The sequence below is a fragment of the Mustela lutreola genome, chromosome 8 (assembly GCF_030435805.1).
Source record: "Mustela lutreola isolate mMusLut2 chromosome 8, mMusLut2.pri, whole genome shotgun sequence".
Lineage (NCBI taxonomy): Eukaryota > Metazoa > Chordata > Mammalia > Carnivora > Mustelidae > Mustela > Mustela lutreola.
In genome coordinates, this window is record NC_081297.1 from 95608972 (window position 1) to 95621934 (window position 12963).

Below are 12963 nucleotides of genomic sequence, written 5' to 3' on the forward strand. Positions count from 1 at the left end.
TTGAGAGAGAAAGAGAATGTGTGTGTGTGTGTGTGTGTGTGTGTGTCTGTGAGAGAGAGAGAGGGAAAGAGGAGAGGGGGGGGGACTTCGAATTCTGGACCTAGCAGCTTTTTTCCTTCCTAATGATCTTTGAATAAACAATTGATGATTCCATTGGATTAAAATTTGTACAAGGAAGGTGCCTGGGTGGCTCAGTTGGGTAGTCGACTTCCTCCGGCTCAGGTCATGATCCCGGAGTTCCGTGATGGAGTCCCACATTGGTCTCCCAACTCTGCGGGGAGTCAGCTTCTCCCTCTGACCTTCTCCCCCTGACCTTCTCCCCTCTCATGCTCTCTCTCTCTCTCAAATAAATAAATTTTTTAAAAATTATACAAGGAAAATTTATGCTCATATGTTGGGAATGACTTTGTCGCTGCCACTCATATCTGTTTTTGTAGTTTTTTCCATTATGGCTCCATTTACATGGAATGTTAGAAGCTTTTAAATCAAATAGACCTTGAATTTGATCTCAGCTCTGTCACTCACTAGGATTCTTATGAACTTCTTTTTTAAAGATTTATTTATTTATTTGAGAGAGAATCCTCAAGCAGACTCCCTGCTGAGTATGGAACTGGCTATGAACATGACCTGAACTGAAAGCAAGAGTAGGCTGCTTAACTGACTGAGTTACCCAGGAACCCCTTTTATGAACTTTTTAGCTGAAAACTATGCAAAGCTCATAGTCCACTATCTGTTACATAGTAGGTGGGGACGCAGTAAATAACAGTTCTATTATTATTAACTATTTTTAAAACGTTCAGAGGATAGGAAACTTATCAGTAAAATTAAAAACATCTAGGATATGTTATCACTAACCTAATGAGATGGAGGGGCTATTATATGGTGACTGTGGGATGGGGATGAAAATGCTATTAACAAATCTTGTCTATGTTTACACACCAGTCACAGTTTGCATGCTGTTTTCCATACTACATGACTTTCTGTGGCTAAGCAGTTTTAAACTGGGATTGCCATAAATAATTATTAGTCTTCCTTATAGCAGTGATGATGGATTTTGAGTGTATCAAACTTTGGGGAAATTGGATTACTAACTTTTGATATGTCTACTATTTCAGAAAAAAATAGCAAGGAGATAATGTATTTAGGGGCTGTTGAGGGGTTGTTGAGGGGGTACAGTTATAGAGGTGTATTACAGATGCACCTTATACTACATAGGCCAGGGCTAACAGGCTAAGTAGTAGATAGAAATTATATTATTGCTGTTATTATACAGCCGAGGACAGAAGATAAATGAGATAGCTTCATTAAGGAATATGTTACCACAGAGTTGCCAAGTGAAGGAAGTGTCATTTATTTGGGTAGAACAGATGAACTGAACATCTCTAACTACTTTGTTAAAAAAATTTTTTTTTCGGTGGTTTGAGGATTGGAGAAAGACATGACTGGTAGGTGTGGTTTGTAGCCCTAATTGCTATTGTCTCTGTAAGCAATTTCTCCCCTTCAGCACTGTTGACATTTTTTAGGCTGTATAAATAGGTCTTTGTTGTGGAGGGATGATCTGTACATTGTAAGCTGTTTAGTAGCGTCCCTGATCTCTATCCACTAGATGCCAGTTACATCTCCATAGGTCTAGCAGTCCAGAATGTCTCCATACCATGCCAAGTGCCCCAAGTTAAGAACCACTGCTTTAGTGGTATTTCTGAGGAGTGGTTCTAGCTGAGACAGCTGCCACCTCCTCACTCTAATCAATGCACTGTCAGGTCCCTAGAACAATTTATATGGCCTCCGCTCTCTCCTCTGCCCCAGGTCATAGTAACCAAAGGGAACATTTGAAATGCATGGTAACAAGGAGGCACATTATCCATAAAAAAATGTATTAGTAAGGAATGTCTGGTGAGACTTGAGCATTCCTTCTCAAGTTTGTAACCACATATGTGTAAGCATTGTGAGTGATCACCTCAGGGCTCTTTGGCTTGGAGTCTAATTTTCTGTGTGTATGTGTTTTTCTTTCCCCAGGGCTTTACTGTGGTTGTGAGCTCAGTTCCAAATCAGAACCTAGAAATACAACCCTATGACCTCAGCATTGACATTTATAGCCGCTACATTTACTGGACTTGTGAGGCCACCAATGTCATTAACGTAACAAGATTAGATGGGAGATCAATTGGAGTGGTACTAAAAGGCGAGCAAGACAGACCTCGAGCCATTGTGGTGAACCCGGAGAAGGGGTATGTTACTGAAGTTGCATTCAGATATCTTGGTGTCTGAGACCCTCAGCAGCCTTCCTTTTCATCTCATGTGTTCTTTACTGATTTTACTGCCTAGAATTTCTTTCCTTAGTCACTGTTGCTATAGTTCTAATTTCTAACTGTACCTTCAGGACGATTGGAACCTCAACATCCTGTACGAAGTTTTCCTTGATCTATCTGACCCCAGCCAGATGTGATTTGCCCCTCTCCCAAGTATCCAGCCCTCTATCTGTGCCTTTCTAGTTATTTTTAGTACTCTACCTTACACTCAATTGTTTTTCAGGTTATATTTTCTACTGTAAGTTCCTTTATGACAAGAACCAATACATTTTCTTCATTCAATACAGAGCTTTACATTTAGACTCATTTGCACCTGAATGAATAAGGAATTCATCAGGGGAACTAGCTTATTTCAGAAGAGAGGAAAGAGATGAGCTCTAGAAGTTAAATATGAGAAATAATTCATGTATGACTTAGTTTTAGTTATGAAATAGACTAATTGGAGAAGGAATTTAAAATTTGGTGTTCAGGTCTTCCTGGTTAACTGTTCTTTTATTTCTTTTATTTTATTTATATATTGTAATATTCCAAAAGCATAAGTATGCCTGTGTCTATTACTTCATTTTATTTTTAAGAATCTTTACATCCAGCGTGGGGCTTGAACTCGAAACCATGGGATCAAGAGTTATCTATCCACTGAACAAGCCAGGCACCTCTATCACTACATTTTAATCCGTGAAAATTAGCTCCCTAAGAACTTTTATGTACCTGTGTTACTATTACTGAAAGTAATTAAGGTATCCCATAGCCTTAAAAATACATATTTTAAAACTTTTAAAAACAAGATTTAAAAATATTCTCCTTTTATCTTAAGAATGTTCTCATTTTGCACGGTTTCTTTGCTGACCTGTTTCCTTCTCTCTTCAGGTATATGTATTTTACCAATCTTCAGGAAAGGTCTCCCAAAATTGAACGGGCTGCTTTGGATGGAACAGAACGGGAGGTCCTCTTTTTCAGTGGCTTAAGTAAACCAATTGCATTAGCCCTTGATAGCAGATTGGGCAAGCTCTTTTGGGCAGATTCAGATCTCCGGCGAATTGAAAGCAGTGATCTCTCAGGTACCCAAGAAGTGTTTTTCCTTGTTTTAATTTGAGTTATTGAGATGATTCGTTAAACATGTATTTTTCTTCCATCCTATTCATTTTATGCACATTTCTTTACAGTTCTATTTACTAAAGGGTAATTAGCATCATGTTGTTGGGAAGTACTTTTTCTTCAACTGTCAACATGATTAGTTCCTCTGTTATCTAATAATTTCCTGATTTTCTTGATTTGGGCTCTGTAAATAATATATTTCTAATGCATCACTTCTCCCTTCCTAATTTTTATGTTCTAGTTTATGTTCTTGTCTTCTCTGGCCTAGGGTCTAGCCTATGAAATCTCCTCCCTGCTGATTTTCCCCCCTTGAAAGTTTATACACTGTTCCTAAATTTTTTGAAGCATGGTTTCTAATCATGTCACTGCTACTAAAAAAATCTTCAGGATAGTTTCAGAACCTGAAGAAAAAGTCTAGTTGGATACTTAGTTTGGTATTTGCCTTTCACAAACCCATCGTCAAACTCAAATAATCTTACCATTGCTGGTGTTGTAACCAAATTAAATCATTTTTTGGTTCTTCACATGTACTTTTACTTTTTTATTGTCTTCACACCTCTGTCTAAATCATAGTTACTTCACCTCCCCCCAATTTCTGATGTCCAAATAACTCTGTGTTGCCTCACTAGTGATCAGGTAAATGAAATTAAAATAATACATTATTTATGTCTATCAGAATGGCAAAAATATGTTAAAGTTGATTACACCCAACATTGGTCAAAATGGTAAAGAAAGGCATGCTCTCATGCACTTTGGTATAAATGGAATTGGTAAGATCTTTTTGGAGGGCAATTTGCCAGTGAATTTCCCCTGTGGATAGCTTTTTTATTTTTTTATTTTATTTTTTTTTACAGAAATACCCATTTGTATAAGGGTCCCTGTGAGCATTATTTATAATAGTTTGTTGCAAAGAAACATTCTGGTATATCTAGTGTATAGAATATTACAATCATTTTCCAAAATATGAGGTAGATCTGTGTGCACTGACATAGGAGGATAATTTTTAATAACTAAGTTGCATAACAATGTTTATTAAGATCGTTTTGTTTAAAAATTATTTATTTATTTATTAAAGATTTTATTTGGGAGAGGGAGTGAGTGAATGAGTGAGAGAAGGAGCAGGGTGAGTTGCCGAGGGAGAGGGAGAAGCAGACTTCCCCTGAGCAGGATGACATGGGCCTCCATCCCAGGGCCCTGGGATCATGACCCAATCCAAAGACAGATGTTTAACCGATAGAGCCACCCCAGTGCCCCAAGTTTTGTTTAAAATTTAAATTAACTTTATATATGTCTGCACACACACTACATTTGATGACAGCTTGCTCTCTAAAAATATTTATACTGTGTATACACATGTGTATGTATACACTCATACCAATAGGTATACATACTATTAAAAAACATATGAGTCTTTCTCTGATTGACTTATTTCATTAAGCATAATACCCTCTAGTTCCATTCACGTCATCGCAAATGACAAGATTTCATTTCTTTTGATGGCTGCATAGTATTCCATCATGTATATATACACACCACATCTTCTTTGTCCATTCATCTGTTGATGGACATCTAGGTTCTATCCACAGTTTGGCTATTGTGGACATTACTGCTATAAACATTTGGGTGCACATGCCTCTTCAGATCACTACATTTGTATCTTTAGGGTAAGTACCCAGTAGTGCAGTTGCCAGGTCATAGGGTACCTCTATTTTCAACTTTTTGAGGAACCTCCATGCTGTTTTCCAGAGTAGTTGCACCAGCTTGCATTCCCACCAACAGTATAGGAGGGTTCCCCTTTCTCCGCATCCTTGCCAGCATCTGTCATTTCCTGACTTGTTAATTTTAGCTATTCTGACTGGCGTGAGGTGCCATCTCATTGTGATTTTGATTTGTATTTCCCTGATGCCGAGTGATATGGAGCACTTTTTCCTGTGTCTGTTGGCCATCTGGATGTCTTCTTTGCAGAAATGTCTGTTCATGTCTTCTGCCCATTTCTTGACTGGATTATTTGTTCTTTGGGTATTGAGTTTGATAAGTTCTTTATAGATTTTGGATACTAGCCATTTATCTGATAGGTCGTTTGCAAATATCTTCATGAGGGGGTAGGGAAAGGGTGGCGGGGTTATGGACATTGGGGAAGGTATGTGCTATGAAGTATGTAACCTGGTGATTCACAGACCTGTACCCCTGGGGCTAATAATACATTATATGTTAATAAGAAAAAAAGAAAGAAAGATACGAATGTATATGTTTGTATGTTCCTCAAGGAATAAGCAAGCAGATATATCTTGAGAAAGGACTGGAAGGCTAGCATACTAATCTGTTAAGAGTATTTATTTCTGTATCATTTGAATTTTTATGTTGAATATATTTGTTATTTTTCTAAAACCTAGAAAATACTCGATCTTTTCAGATTTAGGTGCCTCCTTCCATTATGCCTTTTCTGATTGTGGTCATGCACACATTTATGTACACATACCTCACACCGTATATTCTTTCCCTCATCGGATCACTTGTATCTCATATGTCACCTCTAATTTGAATAATAGTTATTTATGTTAGTGTTTTAACTCTTTTTAGTCTTGAGGGTGGGGTTTTTTCTCCTTCTTTTCTTCCCTCTCTTTGCATTTGTGATGTTTACTTTTCGTTTTTAAAAGCAATGTCCATTAAAAACAGCTTAGAAAAGAAAAAGAAGAAAAAAATCCAAAACACTATTATTAGTAACACTTAGTAACACTTTAACTTCCTTTTCTTTTTTTTTAAATTTATTTATTTGACAGAGAGAGAGAAAAATAGGCGGGGGGTGGGGGGAAGCGGGCTCTCTGCTGAGCAGAGAGCCCGATGCGAGGCTGGATCCCAGGACCTTGGAATCATGACCTGAGCTGAAGGCAGAGGCTTAACCCACTGAGCCACCCAGGTTCCCCAAACTTCCATTTTTTTTAGTGCATTTCTTTTTTCCCACCCTTAATTGGTTCCAACATACAGAAATTATAAAGTTCCAACATACAGAAATTATAAAATTCCTGCCATCCAACTTTGTTAAATCTAGAGTTTGGGGCCATATTTGCTTCCCTTCCTCCTCTCTTACTTGAGATGAAACATTAGAATTTTGAAGCCCTTACATATCCCTTCCCAAATCTTTTCTCCTCCCTCTTTTCCCTGAGATAACTTTTGATGTTTTTCATGGCCATGCATATTTTGTATTCTGTGTGTGTTTTTTACCATACCTACACACAAATGCATTTGAACATTTTTTTTGTTTTTAAACTTAATATAATATTCCCATGTATCCCTTTGTAGCTTGAATTTTTCACATATAGTTTTGAGATAATCCCTGTTGATCTATAATTCTGTTCACTTATTTTCATCACTAAATAGTACTTCATTGTATGAATCATTCTACACTTTATTCTGTCTGTCTAAACTGCTATTCCCAGCATTTTGGCATTAAAAGCAGTGTTTTAAAAATGAGTATTCTTATGCAGTTATCTGAACATTTCTCTGTGGCCCTAAACCTTGTAGTAGTATTGCTCTGTAATGTGCTATGTATACATTCATGTTGAGCAGTTGTCCAGGTTGCTGTTCAGTGATTATATCAATTTAACCCCCCCCACCAGAAGTATATGAGTTGTCCCTCTCATATTTGATATTGTTAGACTTCTAAATTTTTACCAGTCCAATAGTTTAAAAAGTATATCTTATTAATAAAATTTGTACTTCTGTTTGATATTAATTTATTAGTTATTCTTATTTCTTTCGTGAATTGCTATATTGCCCATTTTTCTACTACTGATTTTTAAAAATTCTTTATCTGACTGTTTATCCATTATCAAGTTACATATATATTGGAAGAGAATTGGCATGTTTAAGTAATTCAGTCTTTCATTCATGACTGTGGCATATCCCTCCATTTTTTTAGGTCTTGTTTGATAATTTTTAGTATATCTTTACACTTTCCTCTGTAGAGAAGGAGAGATATTACATAAATCTTCTTCCAGTTTGTGATTTCCTTTTTCATTCTCCCAGTGGTATCTTTAGATGAAAAAATTCTTAATTTTAGTGCAGTATAGTTTACTAATTTTTCCCTTTAAGATTAGTACCTTTTATGTTCTATTTAAGAAATCTTTGCCTACTGCAAAGTCACAAAGATATTCTCTTGTGGGTTTTTTTCCCCCCAAATTTTTAACTTTTCTCATTGAGATGTATGATCCATTTGGAACTTTTTTGTGTGTATGTTGTGAGGTAGGGGTTAAAAAAATTTTTTTCCCCATATTACTATTTGATTTAACATCAGTTTTTGAGAAGATAATTCTTTCTCCACTGTTCTCTAACAACATCATCTTTGTTATAAATGAAGTGACTGTATTTGTATGAGTTTGTTTTTGGAATCTAATGTTCCTTTGGTCACTTTGTCTTATGTGATATTTTATTGTCTTAATTGTTTATAATGTTATAACAAATTTCTCTGGCAGTGTTCATCTTTAATATTTCTTCAAGATAGCTATTTGTTGACCCTATTTCCATTTACATTCTAGAATCTGCCTCTGAGTTTCCACCAAAAAATTCCAAACCTAGTAGAATTTTTGACTGGGTTTGCTTTGAATTTATAGGTCAATTTAGAGAGAATTACTATTTTTTATATTGGTCTTCCAAATCATGAACATGGTATATACCTCCACTTATTCAAAACTTGAATTTCCCTCAGTGTTTTATAGTTTTCTGTATAGAGATCTTTCCCATTTTTCATTAGAGTTATTCCTTGGTATTTGAGGCGTTTGAATGTTAGTGGTAAAGAGTATTCTAAATATTTAATATTTCATTTTCTGACTGTGGCAGGAATAAAAAATAGTTACTTTTTTTTCTCTCATTCTGTTATTATGAGCTCATACCCAGGGACCTTGCTAAATTCAGTTATCTGTGATTTCTTTAAGATTTGAACATCATAGAACCATTTATCTACAAATTAATGAAGGTTTCTTTTTCCTTGTTGCGTTATTGTTCTGGCTAGGACCTCCAATACAATGTTGAATAGAATAATAGAATTTTGGGTTTTTTGGTTTTGTTTTATTTTTGTTTTTCTTAATTTGGGGCAAAGCATTCAGTACTTCATGATTAGGTATTATCTACTAAGGTTTTTCTGTAGATGACATTTTTATCAGATTAGGGAGGTTCCCTTCTGTTCCTAATTTGCATTGTAGAAAATGCTACATTTTCCTTTTTATATATTGCTGGATTTTGTTTAAATGTTTGTGTTTGTGTTCATGAGGATGAGTACCCTATAATTTTTCTTTCTTACAAAATTGGCATTTTGCCATCAAGGTTACATTAGCCTCATGAAAATAATTGTTTCCTCTTTTTCTGTTTTCTGAAAAAGGTTAGTATAATGTTGATAGTTGGGTTTTTTCCCCCTTCATTATATATTCACAAACAAACACTTTTATCATGGGCTCTCTTTCTACTTTATATTTCTAACCTCCCACAGAGCCTTATACATTGGATTATATTTAGTACTTGCGTAGTTTATTGAATAAATGAACATGTTTTTTCATTGTTGACTCCAGAGTTTTATTTAAAAGTACCATTAAAATAGATCAGGTCCTTATCATGTTTGGGATCCTGCAGTGACACTGTTGACAGCTCTTTTTTCTCCAGGACCACTTGAAGCCATCCTCACACTACCATCAGCTAATCTTTTTTATTTACTCTTATTATTTTAGGTTTAATTTTAATTTTCATTGAAGTGATACATGTAAATATTTGTGAAAATCAAATGCTTCTACTTAGTTTATAACAAGAAACAAGTCTTCTGTCCTACCTACTACTCTCAATTCCCATGCTGAGACATCTGCTTGTTATTTTTAAAATAACTTGCTTAAAACAGCTATTTCTTGATTTTTCAATTTAAGACATCACAAGTTGACTTCCCTTGATGGAAAATAAATATTTTGTTGTCTTAAACTATATAGCCCCAAAATACTCATATGAACTCTCCTCCCATCCTGCCAGGATAGTTATATTTTTAAAAAATATTTTATTTATTTATTTGATGGAGAGAGAGAAAGAGAGAGAGAGAGTGAATGAGTGGGAACACAAGCAGCGGGGAGTGGGAGAGGCAGAAGCAGTTTTCCCACTAAGCAGGGAGCCTAACTCTGGGCATGATCCCAGGACTCCGGGATCATGAGCTGAGCTGAAGGCAGACGCTTAATGACTGAGCCACCCAGGGGTCCCTCATAATTTTAAAGTTCATACTTATTATTTATGGCTACGAAAATATTACCATTAGCATGTTTCTTTCTATAGCTCTTTTTCCCCAAGTTAATCTTGTCTAATATAAGTATTGTTTCAGTACCTATAGAATAGGTTCATTGAGCAGTCCATCCTTTTTCTTTTTAACTGAATGCATGCCTCTTGAATTTCTTTATCATTTGCTCCAGTGTGAATTTTCTTGCTTTTTAGGCCAACTTCTTTTCACTATTAATTCTGGTAATGTACTTGCCAGTCTCCTTGGTGCTGAAACCTATTTACTCGATTCCATTTCTCTGGCTAATTTCTTTTTCTTGCTAGAACACATCCTCTGTTAGCTTCTTCTTTTTTTTTTTTTTTAAGATTTTATTTATTTATTTGACAGACAGAGATCACAAGCAGGCAGAGAGGCAGGCAGAAAGAGAGAGGGGGGGAAGCAGGCTCCCTGCTGGGCAGAGAGCCCAATGTGGAGCTTGATCCCATGACCCTGGGATCATGACCCTAGCCGAAGGTAGAGGCTTTAACCCACTGAGCCACCCAGGTGCCCCCTCTATTAGCTTCTTAAGGGAGTTTATAGGAGGTTAAAATATTTTGTATTTGTCTGAATTTTTTTTCCCCTCAGACTTGGTTGATAATTCAGATGTATATAGCATTCATGTTTTATAACTGTTTTCACCCAGTTTTGAAGGCAGAGCTATCTCTGTTGTCTTCAAGCATCTCATGTTGTTGGGAAGTCTGATGTCATTGTGATTCTTGACTATTTTTATGTGATCCTTTATTTTCCCCTCCAGAAGCTTTTAATATCTTCTCTTTTTCCCAGATGTTGTAGAATTTAATGATAATGTGCCTTTGTGTGATCTCTCCCTGACTTCCCTCTTGGTCTCTTTCTTTCATTGAACTGGCAAGTCCTCTCTATCTGGAAACTTACATCTTGAGTTCTGGAAAGCTGGTTTTTGGGTGGGGGTTTCTTTTGTGTGTGTGTGTGTGTGTGTGTGTGTTTTAATGTTTCTTATGATCTGTTTTCTCATTCTGGAACTTCTACTCTGTTGTTGGATCTTGACTATAACTGTGTTTTTCTCACTCATTTCCCATCTCTTTATCTTTTTGTTCTGCTTTCTGAGAGAGTTTTTCAAATTGTTTTTCCAAACCTCTTCCCCCCCCCCGCCCAGGTATCATATTTTTAATTTCCAAGGACTCTTACGTTCTGTGGATGTCTTGCTCCCATCACAACAGCATGTTTTTTAGGGTTTTGTTGCTATTGATTTGGGGTTTTTTTCTGCTTTTAATTGCATCTGTTTTTCTAAATTTCTTTATTCTATTTATTCGTTTTGGACTTTGAATTTAAAAATTGTTTTCCTTAAATATCTGGTGATCTTTAGTTGTCTATATTTAATAGTGAGGCATTAAAAATGCTGCCTTTCCCATTGCTGCTGCCTGTGAAGGAGTAGGAATCTTAAGGACACCTGGCTGTTTTCTAATGGGATTCCCAGGTGACACTGTCTGAAGTTTGTTTCTCTTGGAAACTTCAGGGGTTTTATTTGATTATTGTTGTTGTTGGTTTGTTTTTTCTATAGGGGTATAGGAAAGTCTTCTGTAGGAGGATAAAAGCTGGCTGCTAGAATTCGTGGAATCTAGTGGGAAAAGAGACAACTTATAATGGAGAGTCTCACCAATTAGAAAGTAGACTTTTAATCAATGCCCCTGTAAAATCCCATGTATGGCACCACCTCTTTGTTTTTGCCTGGTGTGTTAAAATCTAGTTCATCCTCTTTAGAAAGTATATGTTCGGTCTCCTAATAAAGGAAGGGAGGAGACCCAGGAGCTGAATAACTTCTTATACTTATTTTCAATCAGCCCTCTTCTCTCAGCCCCAACCATATAACTCCTCCCTTTGTTTTGTTTTGAATTACCTGGTGCTCCCAGTTCCTGAGCTAATTGATTTTGTTGCTGGCTTCACGAACTGCAGGCTTTTAGTTTTCTATGGGCTGCTATGTCCCTGGTCTGTTCCAATTTCTGAATTTTGTATAATTTTGTGCTCTGCTTTTTTGTTTGTCTTTACGGGGTTTTACCTTAACTTTTTACTACAAATTTTAGGAGCCTAAGAAAATTTGTGTTTAACCCACCCTTGATCTGAATGTTGACTTAGGCAGTGACTTCTCATCTGGAGCATCTCCCCCTTTTTCTCCCTTTATCAAACTTAGCATTACACTTGCCTCTTTCCTAGAACTTCCCCTGATATTTCTAAAATACAAACTAAGGCCCTTTTTTAATTAAATTCTCATTACTTAGGTAGCAGGAAAATGTTCTATAGCTATTTGAAGGACTATTATGGGGAGGAGGGGGAATGAATATATTTTTTTCTTTTTGAATGAGGGAGAAACTATGGGGATGGAGAGAGTGGGGCACAGATTTCAACACTGTGTGAAAGAACTTCCGTATAGTTCAACAGTAGAACGGTTGCCTGTTCAGATTTAACATCCCATGTCTGGGATGTTGTAGAAAGAATTCTTACTTTGTGGTGTGGTTTGAACCAGATAATCTTTGAATCAGTCATTTTTTCTGTGTTCTGAGTGGCCAGAAGGCGTGAGGGTGGAGTGGTTCTTCACAGAGGCCTCAGGTGTACTCAGCAATAGGGGAGGCCAAGAGCTCAGAGCTCTGGGCTCACCACCACTGCTTTATCCAAAGAAGTCCGTTTTTATCTGATTTATATGTTAAGGCTTTTCATAAAATGTAATTTGAAAAGTGGACTCTGCCTTTAAAAAAATTTTTGAAAACCACTCTGTGTTTTCTGTTTCTTTGAACTAGAGTATTTACTATGTATTGGGCACTTACTTGCTTTTGTTTGTATTTAAATGTCTAGTCTGTTCTGTGGTATGTCTATATCTTTTCAGAATGCGTTTTAATTTTTGTGGTAGATACCTTATATTTTCCATTTCAATACTTTCGGAATCAAAAGAAGTTGCTGAATGTTTGATTTGACCTACATGAATCATTTCTGTTGAATGTTCTCTTTTCCAAGGTGCCAACCGGATAGTATTAGAAGACTCCAATATCTTGCAGCCTGTGGGACTGACTGTGTTTGAAAACTGGCTATATTGGATTGATAAGCAGCAGCAAATGATTGAAAAAATTGACATGACAGGTCGAGAGGGTAGAACCAAAGTCCAGGCTCGAATTGCCCAGCTTAGTGACATTCATGCAGTGAAAGAGCTGAATCTTCAGGAATATAGTAAGTGCTGATGGCAGACTGATAATTGCAGGAATCATGTTTATTGTAAGAAATTAAGACTGAATTAAGATGTTCCTGTCTGTCTTC

General features: G+C 36.4%; 1 protein-coding gene across 3 annotated transcripts in view; it reads left to right on the plus strand.

Annotated features, from left to right (window-relative positions):
- Positions 1-12963, plus strand: part of LRP6 (LDL receptor related protein 6) — a 170996-nt gene that overhangs the window by 125013 nt on the left and 33020 nt on the right. For all 3 annotated transcript variants that reach the window (XM_059186068.1, XM_059186071.1, XM_059186069.1), the window contains 3 exons: positions 2017-2228; positions 3177-3367; positions 12667-12876. In XM_059186068.1, the coding sequence (XP_059042051.1) occupies positions 2017-2228; positions 3177-3367; positions 12667-12876 (613 nt within the window). The remainder of the gene's footprint in view (positions 1-2016; positions 2229-3176; positions 3368-12666; positions 12877-12963) is intronic.